Here is a 20,225-nt window from a genome sequence, read left to right on the forward strand (position 1 = left end):
CATTTGTCTTACTTCATGTAGGCACTCCCAGGCTTTGTTAGTTTCTATATGTGCTTTTCATGTTTGCTACATAGAGAGCCGTGGCCCCGAAACAGCTGCTTCAGAGTAAGTCCCAGCACCCCCAGCATCAGCTTCAGCTGCAATCCAAGCCCCAGGCTGTGGCCCAGCATCAGCAGCCCTCAGTGGCCAGACGATCCCACCGCACCCTGCCCAAGGACCAAACCCAGCTCTTGTCGCTGCAGCACGACCACAGACACAGGGAGAGAGAGAGGCAGAGGCAGAGAGAAAAGCCTGTGGCGGCTGTCCAGAAGCTAACAGCTAAAAGTGGGATTACAGCTGCCGCTGCCGCTGCTGCTTCCTCACCCAGCCGCCCTGCAAACAGCCAGCGCTCAGTGGTAAAACCCAGCCTTCCTCAGCCATCTAGCACCCGTTATTGCCTCCACATCCCACTTTTTTCCACTCTGTCTGTCTCTCTCGCACCCTCCTCTGTGTTCTCATGTTTTCGTCCCTCCTCAGTCAGTTTTTAGTCCCTCTTTAGACCCCCACCAATTCTTCCCAGCCCTTTTTCGTACTTGGTTTGTCCACTCCATGTCATCCTTAGACAGACCTTTTTCACCAGAAGAAAATAAGAAAAATGTTTGGCAGACATGGTTGAAAAAATACAGTTGCCCAAGGAAGAAGTGAGAACAGAGTCTGGAACTGGTGCTCTCCAGTGTAAACAATGTACCAGCAAGGACTTTTCAACTTGTTATGAGTGAAACTTGAAAAAAACTAAAATGAAACATTCAACCTTGGATGTGAAGGTGTTGCAGTGTTTTAAATCAGCTTCAATTATTTATTTTCTTTCCATGTAAATGGGTCATGGTTTACTGGATGCTGACTGTTTGATGACAACATGTGGTTCACACCCTCTATTCTTAGCACAGTAGCTAAACCACACTAGGAACATGAACAGGAAACAGACCTAAGGTGTTGTTTCTAGACGATTGTGTTAAACCGTCTATAGTTAATAGAAAAGAAAAACAAAAGCAGGTTTTACTTTTTTATTAAAACAAGCTCAGACATATGACTGATTAGTGGAACTCTTTAGTCTGGGCGAGTGTGTGAAAACTTCTTAGAAGAGGATCATTCCTAAACCCTGACATAGGAGTCAAAACATTATTATAAAAAGTTGAATTTTTGAAGTTGTGAGTTTTGTAACCTTTAAAATTAATTCAATGTGTGATTTCTTTTAAATACAGACTGCAGGGACTGCAAAAGGTTGTAGAATAAGGAATGCGACGAGTCTACCCTCAGTGACCTGCAAAAAATGCTGATTCAGCCGTTATCAGACATCCAAAGATGATGCGTCGTGGCTGCATCACTTTTCATGCAAACCTTATTATAAAAGGTTATACAGGATGTACAGTCATAGTCTCAACTTATGTTCTGACATTAATATCTGCTGTAAAAGGAAATTATTGTTTAGCACAAAGTAATTTATGTCTGAAAAATAAATCTCATTGGTCTTGTTGATCCCATCTAACACACACACACACACACACACACACACACACACACACACACACAGTCTTACATGTTTATTCTGCTGTAGATGGACATCCAAGAATCAAACTTGGCCCGGCTGCTCTTGGCTGCTGGTCTTCCCAGCCAGATGCACTCGAGGATGGGCTCTGGGAGCAGCTCTAGTCCATGTACCCCAGCCATGCAGAGAGCTCACCTCAGCCAGGTATACTAATTTTAGCACATTACACCTTCTTTTTGCCTGTTCTTTCTTGCCTCTGTTTTAAGAAAATGTTTCGTCTATGTATTCTGCCCTTTTTAGTACGGCATTATTTTTACAATTACAGCTCGGAAACATTAATAGGTTCATCTTTTCTGGGATTGTAGTGGTTTCTATGATATGGTTCAAAGTGTGCCTCACAGCAAGAAGTTTTCAGATTCAAATCCCTAATTGGCTGGGGTCTATCTGTTTGGAATTTGCTTTTTTTCCCCCTGTGTCTGGGTGGGTCATGCAGATTTGGGTTTGGTTCATTGGAGACTCCAAATTGTCAATTGTAGGTTTGAATATGAGTGAAAGTTAAACATACGTGAAAATGTTTAGTTGTCTGTCTTTGTTGGCCCTTTGATATGCCAGTGGATGGATGGTTGGTCGGGTGAGTGGGTGGGTGGATGTGTGGGTCAATGCACAAATGCAATAATCATGGTTGTACTTCTTATTTTCCCAGAATGCCAATCTGCGCTCTAGTCGAGACGCCCCTCACAGCAGCTCCATGTCAGATATGCCCCTTTCTCCCCTGTCGCCATTTTCACCCATGTCCATCACCGATGATGTCTTCTGGGACTCAGTCGATGACCCGCCTAAAGTGAGTCACAACTTTTTCTGAGAGGGGAACTTGTTCTTAGTGTCATGCCAGGCACAGGATGTAGCCTGCATCACATGAGGTTGGCAAATGTGTGTGAGAGATGCATCCTGTCACACCAAGCAAGAAGTGGTGTACCCATCACAGGGTTGGCATACTGTTGATGTGTGTTTGTGTTTTGGGCTGTTTATGTTTATGTGCTTGTGCTGGGGAGGTGTTGTGTTTTGGCTCGAGGCTTGTTCTGAAGTGCCTCTAACTGCCTCTCTGTGATTAACACACCTTAAATACTCCAAAACTTATAATTCACTTTTCTCTCACTATAACATCCCTGCTCGTCCACTAGGTGTTTTACTAAGTGGCTCCGCAGTTAGGTGTATTTACTAACCGAACACCATATGGAGTTGATAGAACAACTAATAAGTACTACAGAGAGGGGAGGGGAGCCCAATAAAGCTGTCTGTTTGCTATGTTATGTTGCTGAGCGAAGAGGAGACCATATGGAGTCGATAGAGCAGTTAATAACTCACTACTCTCTCCTGTGACCTCAATGTAGAAGCTGGAGCTGCCGTAAGAGACTGGAGTGGCCTGAAGAATGTTTTTTAACATTTTGGAGTCGTACAGCACAATATTATGTATTTTAGGACTTTTACAGCTGTCTGAAATCAACTGAACAGTCTCATGGTCGAGCTTTTCCTGATTTATTTGATATTATAAAGCCCTACTAACCCTGGTTTTGTAATCCTCAACGTGCAATGATTTTCAAAACATCAAAGACTTTCATGCGTGTGCCGCAATATTAGACAGGAAACAACAGGCAGCAAGTTCTGCACGAGTGTGAGTGCGTGTGTGTTTGTGTGTGCTCTTGTACAGCTATCTTTGTGAGGACCAGTATGAGCCTACAACCTACGGTGTGAGGACACTTGGGAAAGTGAGGACTTTTTGTCCAGTCCTCACTTTGTGACCCCCCTTTAATTGAATGTTTGGGGGCTAAGACTTGGTTTTAGGGTCAGGGTTAGAATAAGGTTTAGGTTAGGTTAAGGGTTAGGGTTAGGCATTTAGTTTGGATAGTTAGGGTTAGAGTAAGGGGCTAGGGAATGACTTATGCCAATTAGTGTCCTCACTAAGATAGCTGTACAAACATGTGCGTGTGTGTGTGTGTGTGTGTGTGTGTGTGTGTGTGTGTGTGTGTGTGTGTGTGTGTGCGTGTGTGTGTGCGTGCGTGCGTGCGTGCGTGCGTGCGTGCGTGTGTGCGTGCGTGTTTGTGTGTGTTTGTATCCAGATGCAGGATGTGGGCAACTTGTCAGAGGGTGATAGGTACTCTCACAGCTCTCTTCCTGCTCTGCTGGGTGTGTCTTCCTGTCTGTAACTAGGTCGTGTGACCCAGGGGACAAGAGGTTGAAAGGTCACCAGCTGGTTGGCAGAACAAAGTTTGAGAAGAATCAAACGTTTAAAAAAATTCTAGTTTAAAAGAAAACAATACTTTGCAGAACTCACACAGACTGATTTAGTATTGATTTCACTATGCTGCTTGTGTCACGTCAGTAGCACAATGTTGCTGAGAAAGTTGAGAAAGATCCCTGACTCAGATGATGTTTCCACTCCACATGTAAGGTTTGGACATGGTTTTTAGAGGAACAACACTGAAATGGTAAGAAACGTTAAAAACAGCTCAACCAAATGGTCTCATTAAATCCCCAGTATTAAATATCTCCCAATGAGATATTAAAGATTTTATTGCACTTTTGCTCTGCAGCGTCTCAGGCACTGCTGAAGTTGTTGTCCACATCAAAACTGTAGAAACCTCCCTCTAATTAGCTGCAGTCCCTGTTGGGCTGGACGTGAAATCCTTGTAAAGAGCTCGTTCCAGCCTATGAAGAGAGAAAATAAGTACTGAGGACCACGGGGAGGTTGCAATCTTTGTGTATTTATTAACCATGTGTTTTCATTAAGTCTGATAAATCTGCCCTTTTTCTCATGTAAATATCAGGTCCCAGAACGCACTACCTCCAAGATTTACTGTAGAGAGCTGGTGATGGGACACAGGAGGGCTGCTTCAAGGTACAGCACTGTCACACTGTGCTCACACAGCAAACACAAGCAATACACAGATATTCGTCTAATAATCCAAGAGCTGTTAGAATGTCACCAATATATCAGGGATCCCACAGGGTCTTAAAAAGTCTCAAATTCAATAATAGAAAACTTAGGCCGGGAAAAATCGTATTAAACACACTAAGTCTTTAACACGTTTAAAAAGGTGTTATTTATGTTAACATCTATTTAATGTGTTCTGGAACCAGAGCTATTCTAATAATGGGTGTTCACTGTTACACTCTGTAGATCTTAAATGGTAAACTGGCATTTAAACACTAGCGTTATATTTCTTACCAAAACACAATGTGTGTAACATTGAGGTTTTAAAAACAATGTTTTCCTCATAGCCATTTTAAAATGTATTTGATATTATGCATCTTTAAAAAATACAATGTAATGCTACTTGCATCACGTTTAAAAATGAGGATCGTATTTAAGATACTTTTTTTTGCCATATGCATAGTTTGTAATGTCTCTGTGTTTTAATTCTTTTATACAATAATCAAACTACAAACAAGACTAACATAGACTGAATAACCGATAGTAATCTAATAGCCTATAAATTCCTGAGTCGGAGTTTATCTCTGTACACTCAGCTTGGCTGTAGTTTGTAAAATAAAATAAAATGGTTTATTCTCTACTGGACTACTTCAAATCTTTTTCGGTGATGGGGGAGGTGTAAGTAATTCTGCGATTCCAACATTCCTTCACATATGTTGACCTTGACATAGGTTTTAAATTTCATTTTTATTATTGACTTGACTACCTGGAGAATTTATGGAAAATTATATTGAAATGATAAATGATGTATGAAATATTTTTTTGAATGAATCATGCCGGCATGATTCCAGACTTCAGATGGTTAATGAGGGTTGGTGTATGTTTGTTTGTAGGTAAGCAATGCTTCACTGTTGATGTTTTTTTTATAATATTTATAATTATAATTTAGCAATGCAGCTCCCTTTAACACTACACAGCTTTCTCTACTTTGAAAACACCCACCATCTGATTCTGAGCATCAGCTGAGCTGGTTGCCTCAAGCTGCAAATACCAGTATCTGTAATCTTTGGTGTTGTAACCATGCTGTAAGCAGTTATTCTTCCAGCCAGAGTGAATCTTTATTGTTGTTAGGATTTATGTCACACTACAACTCAGTGTACTGGCATATACCATTAGAGAACAGTCGGCCATGGGTAAATCAGATTAGTTTAGCTTAGATGATTACTTTTGATTAGATAAAACTAATGGTGAGGAAATTGGGTCATTGTGCAGTGGCAGCGTGAAGGATATACTTGATTAGAATGGATAGAAATGCTTCATCACAATTCCCTCTATTGTACCACTTGTTTTGTTTTTTACACTCCACCTGTGTTACTCTGCGTGTGTGTGTGTCTCTCTCTCCATCTAGTGGCAGTTCAGTGTCTGCAGCAGATAAAAGCGGAAGGTCTCAGCCCCACGTCGTCTCCTCTACCAGCAGCAAGCCCCCAGGTCGGTGCAGCCTTAACTCAGCACCTTTTAATGCTTATCCACATGCTGTGTTCTGCTGTATGAAAAGTAAAGAGAAACCCCAGAAGGTGCAGGTTGGCTCAGTTCTGTTGAAAGAGTTGAGAGTTGAGTTGAGAGTCAGTTGTTCAGTCACCTCCTGTGGTCTTAATCAGGGGTTCTCAAACTTTTCAGCCTCTGATCTCCAAAACAAAGGTGCCAGGGACTTGTGACCATTATCTCCCGAGATTGTTGAAGCATTCAAAGGATCTCTGTGTTTCGTGTGCTTCTGTAAATTGCCCTGCAGCAGTGCATGCAGTTGCTAATCTGTCAGAATCACTTAAGGGGTTGTGCATGTGTTCACTAACAATTAAGTCACTGGTTTCCAGCTCAACCCACACACACACTCATCTAGTCACACCAAGCCCACCACAAACTTCATATACAGTAAATACACATATTCTAAGCAGTGAGAATGTACAACACAGATTATAGGTTCAAATCTTGTGTCTAGACAGGAAAATAGATATCACATCTATTATAAAGCTCTTCTCCTCGTATCCACTGTGCCCGAAAGTAAGGAAACTGCCTTTTTACCTACAAGGAGGGATATTACAAAGAGAGAAAGACCGGGGAGAAAATGTTTTGCAAGTTGGCCTCTGTGTGTAGTTGGGAGGAAAATGTTTTTTATGCCACCCACTCAATTTGGCTCCTGGCCTCGACCAAACTTGTTGTAGAGCCACAGATCAGAGATTCACCTAGAGACTCATACAGCTTTACTGTGGTGAAAAGCCTTTTGTTTGCTCTTTCTGCAACTGAGAAAAAGCTGCTTTGTTCTTTCAATTGCATTGTTGTAGGAAAGTGCAGCAATTTGTTGCAGTGATACATACATAATATATCTATTGATTGTCTTGGGTGGGAGGCAAGAGATTGGTAACCTCTGTCTGGAGTATGGTGTTCCCAATGCTGGTGAAAATGTTATCTTTATTTAACATAAAAGCCCATGTGATTTGTCTAACAAAAAGATGTTGCTTCCTTAAAAGTTTTATATCGACTTCTGACACTCAGACCAGTTCGGACTTGATTTGATCATCCGTCCTGAGAGATGCGATCATATATGAACAGCTCTAAATGCACTGGTTAATACCTGGCATTAACATTTGCCTGATTGTGTCTCCAGTGACTACTTTTGATTTGGATCATCCAGGACAGATGCTAATACCATGACAGAGACTCCACATATATGGCGGCCGCTGAAATACTTTTGTGTCATTTCATTCATCTTCCTAAGGAAAATAGACCATTCCACTGCACCCTATGTACAGTATCATCCCAAGCAAAGGCTGCCATTTTTCATGATGGCCTCTCTCACCATCGTCCGGGTATGGGTTCAGTGTTTTATTATTTTCTCGTGGCATAACTGCTGTTTGTGTGTGTGTGTGTTTTGTAGGTTACTTTAAGCTGGAGAGTCCTCTTCTAAATCACCGTCTCCAGCAGCACAGAGGCACAAGAGAAAACATGACCGGCGGGCATACACAAGTAAATAACCTTGACATTTTCACAGCAATGACCACGTGCTGCTGCTCTGATATTTTTTATGTTGCGCATACCTGTGCATATACTGATCTCTGATCTCTCCTCACCTCATTTACTCATATTGTTTCTCACCTCCATCATGCAGGGTGTAAAATCTGCTCTTGTCCGGCTCAACAAAGCCACAGAATACTCCTCTTCCAGTGATGAGGTCGGCAGCAGTGATGATGAAGAGAGGAACAGGTGGGGATCTTCATCGTCAGTATATTCCCTGCATTGATCTTTTTAAATGTTAAAAACAGGGACTTTCGAATAACAAAGTTGTCTCGCATACAAAGATTTGAGCAATTCTTTCAGTGGCACATGACATGTTGCAAGCAGAAGAAAAGACAATGTGAAACCAATTTTCAAAACTAGTGGAGAATTAGTATGAAGAGTCTCTATTCTAACTCTGACTCAGATTTCTGCTGAGAAATCCTACTGTATATGTGAAGACCTTTCTGCTGACCCCTAAACCTGAGCTGAACCCACAAAACTGACAAGTTTGAATTATAGCGCATATAGAAATATAGGAATAAAACCCCATGGATGTCTTTAAGGTTTATTTGAGCCATCTAAACCTCGATAATCAAACTGGGACAAGCTTAATCTGTCATTGGTTTACATTTTACATTACCACAAATGTTAAAGCAAAATGTATTATAAACGATAAATACATTTGAGTCTGCTCATGGAGAGGATAAAAAGATTAGTGTTTATTTTTTTATCAGGCTCCTCTGCCATTCCCAGGAAGTTACTCAGCCTTGTTTTTATTGCCATGGGATGAATTTATCTTGTTCATTACTAATAAATGACCTGAAGTCAGAGTCTTTTCTAAAATCGTGACTGCTCTGTGTGCTCCAAGGTCTGCTCTGTCCAATGGAAAAGGGAAATACTACAGAAGAATACCTGATGGTATCGTCCTGCAACCTCACCACAATCTGCACCAGGTACCCTGCACACAAACACATACACACACACACACACACACACACACACACACACACACACACACACACACACACACACACACACACACACACACACACACACACACACACTAACCTGTTTCCTCTCCACACTTCTCTCTGCATCTTCATGTTTAACAGCAGAAAGCTGCAATGTCCACACTGTACTGTCCAAACCACATTCTGTAAATGGGTGCTTATGGATTCACAGGCTCTGTGGTTATTAAATCAGTTAAAATATAGAACTTTTTAACTATAAAAGACAAAACTATAAAGAGATTGTGGCTTGATCAATCAAATTCCTGTTAATGCCTGTCCCGCCAGGGGGCTTCAGCTGCTCCATCACTTTATTACTACTGTGTGTGTGTCTGTGTGATTGTGTTGTACAGACTTCTCGGCTGGGTTCTGACGATACTTACCTGCTGCCAGACCTTCTGCAGAAAACCTCCCACTGCAGTCCTAACCATAATACACTGTGCCAACAGCAGCAAACACGTGAACTCAGCTACTCGCAGTCGCCCACAGCCCCTCGATGCCCCACACATCAGGAACTCAATTCAAATACGGTAAACAGAATGTACAGTCAGACAGACACAAGGAGACAGACTCACACATACTCAAACAAACACACACACACACCTGCACATGCATAATATTGATTTTCAAGGTATTTATTTCATGTTGTAGTTCTCCTAGTTAATATTTAGTCCAGAGTACTTCAGAGTCTGTCTTCAGAAATTATGCATTTAATCAATACATCCACTGCAAAAAGTTCATGGTTGAAAATGATTGATTCTGGTTATTGACAGATGAAAAAAGAAAAAGAAATGTGCCAGTGAATTACCTCTGTGAAACTTGTGTCATTGTGATGATAATAGGCTGAACGACCTAAATAGTTAATAAGCATTTGAGAACATTGTCCATTGTCAAAGCTACTTAACATGTTTCAAATAATTACTCTGACCATTTGCACCACTTAGATATATCCGCTAGAGGGAGGTAGTGGCACAGCTTTGGTGCTCTCTTATCAGTATTAATGTGTCTTGGTAGGACTACAGTTGTATCAGTCTTCATAATAACACAAACACTTTCTTAGCCAGCCATGTGTTTCATATGTTGTTATACAAGAACCAGTTATTTGCTGCAATTGTTTTAAGGAAGTGAATCTGAAAGGTGTTGATCTTTGAAGTTTACATAGTTGTAGTCACTGGAATAAATGTCTTTACTGTTGTTCTACTCATCAGGCTGTCAGCAGTCCTACTGGTAAAAACACCTCCTCAACTTCCTCCTTCCTGTCCTTCATCGATCCGAGATTGATCCCCATATCATCACCGCCACAGAGCCCCAGTGAGTACAATTCTTTTAATCAATATTTTCGAAACAAGAACAGACACAAGTCAAAGCCCAGAGCCCAACCTGATCTCATACACAGACACACGTGAGGGGTGAGATACAAATTACGGAGAAAAGTTTGTCTTGTGTACAGGACACAAAAAAAACAATACGTATTAACCGGCATATCATCCACATGCAATTGTTAAATCCAGAAATTACAGAAATATGAAGCAACAAAACCAAAAATAATTATATAAAGAAAATAACAACAGTATATAGACAAAAATGTGTTTAAAGTCCAGGTATTGTAAAAGGGACCCCAGGTTCCTCCCATTTGCGTTGGCATTTTGAAGAATTTTGTCGTAGTTTCTCAATGTGTGTAACAGACACAAGTTCATGCAGCCAGTTCCTAGAGTACGGTGTAGTTGATCTCTTCCAGACTTTGGGTTCATGTTTTTTTGTCAGTACCAGGCCTATCAGGAGGACTAATGGTTAATGATAAATGAAATAGTTCTCAGAACATCCAAATACAGCCAAGTCTCTGTCAGGAGAGACCATCTGGTGATAGACCTCAGAAAAGAATGAAACACTTGTTGACCAAAATCCATAAATTAGAGTACAGCTCTAATAAAAAAAGATGTAACAGTGTGTCATCAATAGATTTTAATCATCATGTTATCTTATCAAAAATAATACCTGGATTATTTTCTGGATGTTTTTTTTACATGAGGTCATCATCATGTTTTTGTGAACTCTCTGCTCTCATGTAGCTGGTGTTAAGGGCGAGCCAATCAAGAGAGAGAACCACAGGAAGGGCTCTGTGGTGAATGTGAACCCGACCAACATTCGACCACAGAGCGACACTCCAGAGATCCGCAAGTACAAGAAGAAGTTCAACACAGAGGTGCTCTGTGCAGGACTATGGGGTTCGTAGTTCAATATCACTTGTTTTTGTTACTTTGAAATACATATCTGATCCAGTGTTGTGTCACACCTGAAGCCTGCATGGTATTTGTGGTGCATCAATATCCAATATTCAGATTTACTAGTGTCACACAGAGAGATAGGTGCATGGCCCAGCATTTTGCTTGTGACCGTAAGGTTTGTCTCCGTTCTGCTGCATAGGTGTGAATCTATTGGTGGGGACAGAGAATGGTCTGTGGCTGTTGGACAGAAGCGGTCAAGGGAAAGTCTACTCTCTCATCAGCAGGCGGAGGTTTCAGCAGATGGATGTGCTGGAAGGACTCAATGTGCTCATCACTATATCAGGTAAATGTTACCTGAGAGCATTTGTTTTTACCCTATAGATTGAAGCAGAGAGAAACTGATAAGCCACTGTCATATCTCAAAATATCATGTTATAGTGAGGAATAAAGTTTTTTTTTTGCCAATGATTTTCTGTCTTCTTTCGTGACGTAGATTGTCATAATAACTATAGTCACAAATCTTGCTAATGCTAATATTTGAAGAATCAGGTATGCCATCAGCACAAATTTGCCTCCACTGTCTTGAATTCCCCTCTGTCACAACCCGACTCAAGGCTGGACAAAGTAGGGGAGACCACACATGACTTTAAACTAAACACATGTGAATAAATAAAGTAATAGAGTAAATGTAGAAATCAAAGTCCTAACAAAACCAAATGCTGTGGAGGCAATGGGGGGGGGGGAAGAGACTGGCTGAATGTTGCCAGCTTTTATACTGCAGCCAGACCAAGTGAGGGGAATCTCCCTGACGAATAATGTTTGTTTTTTTCAGTTGAATTGGCACAAAGACCTCTGTCTATGTTAACATGATAACTGCCCTAGGTAAAAAGAACAAGCTCCGTCTGTACTACCTGTCCTGGTTAAGGAATAAAATCCTCCATAATGACCCAGAGGTGGAGAAGAGACTGGGTTGGTCCTCAGTAGGTGACCTGGAGGGCTGTGTACACTATAAAGTGGGTAAGTACACACTACTAAGTTCTTATTTAAGAGCACTATGGATCATATTATCACGGCTCTCATTTCCCCATGACATTAAGCTCAGGGGGGGAAGTTACAGACTTGTAAAGGTGTCTCTGTTTTCCAGTGCGTTACGAGAAGATAAAGTTCCTGGTGATTGCTTTGAAGAATGCCGTGGAAGTGTACGCCTGGGCCCCAAAGCCCTACCACAAATTCATGGCCTTCAAGGTTGGTAACATTAAGTGGTGTGTGTGTGTGTGTCTGGTATCAGTGTGAAAGAATTGTATAGAGATTATTTACACCACATATGAATACTGTAGAATATACAATGTCTTTTAGCCACACTATCAGCAGGATTCTACAGATTGCAGTGCAGATTGGCCTTGATTGACCATGATTGTGAGCAGTGAAACATTTCAAGCAAAACTGGGTGAATAGTCATAAATTTGGACACTTTTTACTTATGTAAAAGAACAAATAAATAGTCAAAAATGTACTTGGGTAAAAGTAAAGGTACCACATTAATGTTTCTACTTGAGCAAAGTATGTAAGTAATTGCTTTTAAATATATTTAGAATAAGGATGAGTCTCTGCGGTGGGTTCATCCAAATCCATTGCCGATGGTTCTTCTTCTCGAGCGAGGGGTGACGGGATGTAAAATGACCTGCCTGCTCTGATTGGATCAGTGAAACAATTACCCTCTCGTTACTGATTACTTAAAAGTGTAAAATGAAAAATATGTAAATATACATAAACAAGGTGAACATGTGACACAATGCGTCTTAAAAAACGTAGTAGAGTAGAACGTACAGATATTTGCTGATATATGTGGTGCTTCTCATTACATCTAGTACAAAACACTGATAGACGTAGACCAAAATATCTAATCTAATAGGGTCACTTCCTCAACATCTGCACATGCACACAGACATGACACATCCAGGCTGTGGGAGTTTATACACACAGAGTCTCAGAAGAGCAGTGTCCCATTTCTTTGTGTCCTTCGTGGCCTGAGCTACTTTTTCCACACTTCATAGTTTAACCCTCTCTCTTCAGAAAAAGTCCAAAATACACTTGAAGCTCTCGTTCGAATAGCATGACTATTTGAGGATGTCCATCTTTATGAAGCTGCTCTTCAAACTGTCAAAGTCAATGCTGATTAATTATTAAGGAAGTGGTTTTGGTGGTGTCACATTTTATTTTGAGAATTTAAGATAATGGTTGAAGTCTTACAAGGTTGTCACACTGTCCTTATTCTAACTCATCACATTCTAAATAGTGTGTTTGTGTACTTGTTTACTCAGTCTTTCAGGTCTCTGCCTCAAAAACCACTGTCTGTTGACCTGACAGTGGAGGCAGGTCAAAGATTAAAGGTCATCTACGGTTCCTTGTCCGGGTTCCACGCCATCGATGTCGACTCTGGAACACCTTACGACCTCTACCTGCCTACTCATGTAAGAGTCTCCATTTTATTTACATATACATAATATATATATATGTGTATGTTTTTTATACATATACTGTATATATACTTTGAACACAGAGGCCTAGTTAAAATACTATCTCAAGAACACATTGACGGATTCCCTCAAATTTGGCAAACCTGTTTGCTTGGACCCATGGATGGTCAAAGGTCAAGGTCGCTGTGATTTTGTTTCTTCAACTGGATGTTACAAGATTGCTTTCAGGCAAAACAAATTCAAATTTGGTTCAAACATTCACAAATAAACTGCTTTCAGACATGAACTGAACTCTGGAGATCCTCCAAACTCCTACTGGCAATGGGAAAGGAGTATATTATCTTTTTATTTAGCAGGTTTACCCGCATTTAAAAAATACCCAGTAATCATTGGTGTAAAAGACGTAATATATATCAAGAATGATCTGGTTAGAATTTGGTCGGCAATGTTCAAGGTGACCTCACGACACACATGTTGTATGAGTCTGGACAGACATGATTATAAAATTGACTTGTGGGCAGAGGCATAAAAGTGTGAGACAGTAATTGTAGTTCAAAAAATGCAAAACAAATAGGATTTTCAATGAAAAGAGAAAGAGAGAAAAATTTAACAAAGCATGATAATATCTGTGATATCTACGTTTTTCATAATTTTACCACGATAGAAAATGGGAGGCGTTGCAGAAGGAATTAACTGAGTTTACTGAGTCAGCAGTCAAAATATGTTACGAAGGTTACAATGTTGATTAAGAATGAACCTGAAGGAGGTTGGCAAGGCAAGATTATTTGTATAGCACATTTCAACAAATCAATTCAATGGGCTTTACATGAAATATAACAGGTATAAAAGCAACATAGGACAATACGAAAATACAATTCTTTTTATAATAAGCATACAGAATGAAGCAGAACTCTCTTAGTAGAAAACAATACAGGCAGTGACCAGGATCTTTTTAATGAAAATGCTTCCTCCAGTACTGAACTTTTAAATATTTTGTAGCAAAGAGATCTCTGATGAAATATAGATGTTATTCTCCCTGAAGCTAGAGTTCTCTATCTTACCTGACTTTGATTTTGCCCCACATTTTCCTTATATCCACCAGCTGTTAACTTTCTATTCTACAGCTCACCTCACCCCCTCAGTCCCTCAGGATGCTCTTCTCCACCTCCTCCTCCCACTCTTAGTCTACAGATGTCACTCACTTCTCTCTTTATTTCGCACTGTTTTTCCTCCATCCTCCCCCTCCACTCTCCTCCCACTCGTCTATAGCTGTTACACTCTTTTCTCTTCCTTTTGCATCCATCTCCTTGTTTTCCTCCTATCATCCAATGTTGCATCGTTCATTTGCTCAATTTCTCTCTCTCTCTCTCTCTCTCTCTCTTTCTCTCTCTCTCTCTCTCTCTCTCTTTCTCTCTCTCTCTCTCTCTCTCTCTCTCTCTCGCCAGTCTGTGGGCAGGTAGAACTGACAACAGAATATTGTGACACATTGTGAATGTTGTATGTTACATGTTTGTATTCTTAACTTAAATATCTCCTACATTTGTTCACATGGTGAGTTTGTACTAATATGCAGCATCAAACAGCATCAAAAACTAAAAAGATGAATTTTGTGAGTTCAGAGATTGAAGTCCTGATTTCAGAGATCTAAAGCAGTGGGTCGCACTTTGACTGAAACTGGTGCTGGATCAGACAATGGAACACCAATTATATTATAGGTTGAGTCTCCATATGTGTTTCCATTGACCACATGTGATCAGATCTCACTTCACGGCTCTATATGCAAATAAACACATACATCACTGCTGTGTGCAATAGACGAAATGATGATGTTTTTAGTCAGTATGACTGTGACAGACGGGTCAGTCGTCTGTGTGTGTGCGTGTGCGTGTGTGCATGTGAGAGAGAGAGAGAGAGAGAGAGAGAAACAGAGAGGGGAGTGAGGCAATGAGGACTGAAACAATTTTACTCATTTACTCATTTACTCAAAAAACTAAAAATCAATATATTTATTTTTATATAGTGGGTCAGAGGACATCAGCTGAGGTGATCCTTCAATGTAACCCAGGACACGTTCACACAGCTCAAAGAATGTAACCACGTGTGTCTCAGGCCACCTCCTGATATGGTCCGTGTGATCAAATCTCAAATACATCGCTCCTGAACTCAGAGCTGTCCACAGAAAATATCCCTCGTGTTGTCATAGTGATGCATCAGGTTACCTCAGTTCAAACAAACAGCATGCATCACACTGTAAATGTGTGGTTTAAAATGCATGGATATTCACAAGGCAGGGGAGCCTAGAGACACTGTTAGATAATATGAAATGTACGATCCAGCAATGTGTGGCTTGACCTGTGTGAGGGTCCAGAGCAGAGACAGATAGTAAGTTCCAGTGGACTAAAAAGTACAACTGCCAAACTTCAATCTTTTATCACATTGAGATTTCCTTTTCTAGTTTATCCTCGTGAGCACCCAATCTCTATTACAATGTATGTCTTTGCTAAATGCCTAACAACAAATGCATTCAGTGGCTAAATATATCACGTACTATCATTGTTGGTCATATTTTTTAAATGTATCTGTAAGATGAAGTTATAATGGCTCATTGGAGTCTGTAAACTTTTGCTATTTCCATGTCCAATAAGGTTCTTTAAATGCAGAAAATAATTTCCCACTGCTGATACAATTAAAGAAGCAGGGGATTTTGTTCCCTCTCCTCAGCTGTATGTGGGCACTTAAAGTTCACTGTTGCTTCTGATGAGTCATATTCACATTCACATTCAAACACATCCTGTTATTTCTGTCTTTAGCTCAAGTAGATCCACCTCAGATTTTTCGTTTTCTAAGATGAAGTCTACAACAAGTATTTCTATCTTATATTCATTATTTATTTGTTTTGTTGGTTCATATACCAGAATATGTTAAATACTCTGTGCTCATATAGTTGAGTGGGTGGACGGAGAAATGTTGTGTAAAACATTTGGTCAAACATTTTGTGAAATACTTCTCAGTTCAGGGAAGAGCAAGAGCAGGTCAGAACACACACACACACACACACAAGCGAGTATAACCCAACATGTGCTACTTTCTGTTAGAAAGTTGAAGATGGAGAAAGAAAGATGTATGACGAGAAAAATAAGCTAAAAATACACCCCTCCTGTCCGTGTGTATGTGTGTGTGTGTGTGTGTGTGTTCTTTCCGTCACTCTGGTATATTAAGTGAGTCTGCAGACAGCTACCTACTACACTGGTGCCTTATACTGCTGCCGCCGCCGCTGCGATATCTTTTCACCTCTCAAGCCTGGCTCATTCTCTTTTTTTTCCTTTTCTCTCTTACACACACACACACTCAGCTCCAGCGTACTTATAAACCCACTCACCTTTACTTCAACATGCTCATAGTTCACTTTCTTTGAGGACTCTTACGGACACTTTACACTCCCAGGATTTCTCTGTAGCTGCACATCATCTGTACTCTGATACGCACTCATTCACACACACACCTTTTCTTCCCACATCGCTCATCTTCCCACACACACACACACACACACACACACACACAAACACACAAACACACACCCCCACTTGCATCAACAGTAAAACACATTCACACAACACTGTGTCATTGTCAAAAGCAATTCACAAACACAAGCATAACCCACATTTCACACACGCAAATGCACCACTCACCCACTTGAAGAAGCACAAACACACACACACATGCACACGAGCATCGTTCATTGTTGCCTGCAAACTATGTCACAATGCTGATTCCAAGGCAGAGGATTAAGATTGCGTTGCGTCTGTGGATGCCTGTTCTGATGCTCAGGATCGTGGTGGCTCACACTCTGGTAATGTAGGAAACATCTTCACGTTGACCTGCTGTTTGTTACAAAGCACTGAATTCTGCTTAACCCTTTATTTCTCTTTTTCTGGTGGAGCTTCGTTGTTGGATTTGAACAGGGATTCCCTGTTTTGGTTAAGATGTGAGCTGCTGCAGAGTTTAATCCTGGGTAGTTTTATTTTTGACAGATGCTGACATATTGTTTTTAGACTGTTCTTCTCAGTAGTAGATTTCTCAACTAGTTTTTTGCCGATGAACAATTATCTTCCTTTTTTTTCTTCATAATTATTTTTGGCTTGCTTTCCTATAAAACACATTCACTACGTCTGACATGCATGTTTCTGAATTAGTGCAATGCATCTTACTGATTTGACTTGATGCATGTTTCTAAATTGGAAGAGGTGTGTTCCTGTACTGTAAGAGAAATGTCTGAACTGGTCAGATAAATGTCTTGGGTTGGTTAGACAAACCTCTGGTTGGTTCAGTTTCTGAACAAATGACATTGTCTTTAACGGTCAGATAAACATTGCGGAACATTTAGAGAAGTGTTTCTTTTCTGGATAGAGAAATGTTAATGTTAATGTTGGTTGTGGCTAAAATCTAAAAAGATAAGGGGTCATTCAAAAGAACTGAAAGCTTTTGCTAATAAATAGTAGAGGTTAAGTATTTGACTGTTTCAAGGTTTTGGTCATTTCCTATAAAATAGAACTGAAATTTGTCATGAATTGACCTTCATGCTTCACTCAGGGACGTTAACTGTATGATGAAGTCTCGTTTTTTTAAAAGAAGTCCAACATGTCACTGCATCTGTGCACTCAGAGATTCCATTTCATTGTATTTCAATAGAACACAATCCACCTCTCCCCCTTTAAGTCAAATTTAATTTTGTAGTTTTATAGTAGTCTTTTACTGTTAACTTTCTTAATTCTGGTCGTTTTTAATGGGTTTACCATAAGATGTGTCTTTGTGTTTTATGTACAAAGAAGTGTCCGAACATTGAAACACACTGAAGTATTTGAATTTGCAGCACAGTCTTCGGTTGGTGGGTTGGTTGTTGTTGGTTTTTGATGGATTGTGTTTTGGTTCACAGATCCAGGGCTCCATCCGTCCCCACGCCATCATCATTTTGCCAAACAGCGCTGGAACGGAGGTTCTGGTTTGCTACGAAGACGAGGGCGTCTACATTGACACCTACGGCCGCATCACCAAGGATACAGTGCTGCAGTGGGGGGAGATGCCTGCATCAGTCGGTACGTTTCCTTCACACACACACAAACGTAGAGCTGTGCAATATGAGCGAAATCTATTTTCCTAATAGAGATCACATTAACAGTCAGCCAGCCTCACAAATGGACACAAGGAGTGTGCATATTGTTTCGCAGGCATGAAAAACACACATTATCACTGTGTTTGTGTTCTAAACTAAGATATTAAATCAACAGCTAGAGTTTATAATGACTTGCTGTTTGATGCACTGATTCTAGACCAGGAGGTGTCCTGAGCACTGAGGACTGACCCTGAACCAGATTCTATAAAGACAGATCTGGGACAGGCTGAACTAAAAATAAAATGGTAGGGATTCTCAATGTGAGCGTGTTGGCTTCACAAGGACAGTCTGTAGGGAATATATTTACACACACACACACACTTACACAGGTCATTGCCTTACATTGATTTCCTGGAGACCTATCCTAACCGTAACCATAGTTACTACTTACCTAACACTAACTGTAACCTTTTCCTTGAACATGTCTTCACCCTAAATGTAATGAGTTACATTATAATGACTTGCTTTTGGTCCCCATAAGGTGAATTTATAAACATATTTAGGTCCCGACGTCATGAATAATACCAGGACCACACATACAGATTTCCTTTTTTAATATTTTATTTTATATTTATTTAACTTTTAAGGAAATACAATAGATTTGTTTTAATATTTAACCCCCTATCCACCCCTGGTCCCACATAAGATTATATGGGGGGGAATAATAATCATTTAAATTAAATAAACAAATAAATAAATAAAATGTAGGAGGCAACAGGGCTTTTCTTCTTCACATATTAATTGGATAAATGATGAAACAGAAGAGCATGAGCATGAGTGTCCTGTAAATGAAATAGCTATTGACATGTGTTGGTGGAGTGTACATGATCTGTGATGGTTTCATTTGTCCTGCATGTGATGAATTATCAGGCCCTAAAGGTTTAGAAACATCATGAGCGCTCTGAGCCATAGAGATATTTGGAGGGCAAAAGATGACTTCCACTGTCCAAAGCAAAACAGTACTTTGTTTTTCTCCTGACTTTTGATGACCTGGTACCTCTCCAAAATGGCTATTTCAGCATATGGTGCCATTATTATTTCTGAGGCCTCAGCAATTTGAACACACACACACACACACACACACACACACACACACACACACACACACACACACACACACACACACACACACACACACGCACACGTCCTACCTGAACTCTACCCATCTATCTCCCTTTCTCTCTCTCTCTCTCCAGCCTACCTGCAGTCTAACCAGGTGATGGGTTGGGGAGAAAAGGCCATTGAACTGAGGTCTGCCAACACAGGAAACCTGGAGGGAGTCTTCATGCACAAAAAGGCCCAGAAACTCAAGTTTCTTTGTGAGAGGAATGACAAGGTAGGAGTTACAAACACATACATTCATTTATTATCTAAATGTAAACCTTCACATTTTATCAAGTAATAAAAGCCCCATGTTCAGTCAACAGTGTTGTAAAGAGTACAGTTCTGTGGTCAGTTTACTGTGGTCACGGATGTAAACCAAGTGTCATGTTAAATCTAGTTGTTCGTAGATGTTTAGATGGATATAGTATGTTTTTTAAAATGTATAAATATGGTATTTATACTAAATGAGCTTCCATTATCTTCTACTTAATCAAAATTAAGAAGCACAAGTATCAGTGATTCTTGACCTAAGAAATAGTAGCTGGGTTCAAAGTGGTCTTGAATCAAGTTTCACTCACTGGATTTCTCTCAGAACTGTCAGCCACTCAAGGCCACGCCGTCCTTAGCAGATGCACTTGTTTGTTTTCACATTAAAAAAAGTAAAACATGCTGACAGCTGAACAATCTTCATGAGAAAACTCAATCTGCTGAGATATGGCTGAAAGTCCCCTGAG

The 20,225-nt window shown here is 40.3% G+C and overlaps 1 protein-coding gene across 4 annotated transcripts in view; it reads left to right on the forward strand.

The window, feature by feature from the left end:
• Positions 1 to 20,225, forward strand: part of si:zfos-2326c3.2 (misshapen-like kinase 1) — a 70,319-nt gene that overhangs the window by 44,246 nt on the left and 5,848 nt on the right. For 2 of the 4 annotated variants that reach the window (XM_035161092.2, XM_035161093.2), the window contains exons 16-32: positions 75 to 395; positions 1,595 to 1,729; positions 2,229 to 2,366; positions 4,351 to 4,421; positions 5,866 to 5,945; positions 7,390 to 7,478; positions 7,621 to 7,715; positions 8,377 to 8,461; positions 8,869 to 9,045; positions 9,724 to 9,826; positions 10,585 to 10,740; positions 10,940 to 11,083; positions 11,623 to 11,757; positions 11,885 to 11,985; positions 13,062 to 13,211; positions 18,151 to 18,310; positions 19,584 to 19,723. In XM_035161092.2, coding sequence (XP_035016983.1) covers positions 75 to 395; positions 1,595 to 1,729; positions 2,229 to 2,366; positions 4,351 to 4,421; positions 5,866 to 5,945; positions 7,390 to 7,478; positions 7,621 to 7,715; positions 8,377 to 8,461; positions 8,869 to 9,045; positions 9,724 to 9,826; positions 10,585 to 10,740; positions 10,940 to 11,083; positions 11,623 to 11,757; positions 11,885 to 11,985; positions 13,062 to 13,211; positions 18,151 to 18,310; positions 19,584 to 19,723 — 2,280 coding nt within the window. The remainder of the gene's footprint in view (positions 1 to 74; positions 396 to 1,594; positions 1,730 to 2,228; positions 2,367 to 4,350; positions 4,422 to 5,865; positions 5,946 to 7,389; positions 7,479 to 7,620; positions 7,716 to 8,376; positions 8,462 to 8,868; positions 9,046 to 9,723; positions 9,827 to 10,584; positions 10,741 to 10,939; positions 11,084 to 11,622; positions 11,758 to 11,884; positions 11,986 to 13,061; positions 13,212 to 18,150; positions 18,311 to 19,583; positions 19,724 to 20,225) is intronic. The other 2 variants (XM_035161094.2, XM_035161095.2) reach the window with 2 other exon arrangements.

This window comes from Hippoglossus stenolepis, chromosome 7, assembly GCF_022539355.2.
Source record: "Hippoglossus stenolepis isolate QCI-W04-F060 chromosome 7, HSTE1.2, whole genome shotgun sequence".
NCBI classification, from domain to species: domain Eukaryota; kingdom Metazoa; phylum Chordata; class Actinopteri; order Pleuronectiformes; family Pleuronectidae; genus Hippoglossus; species Hippoglossus stenolepis.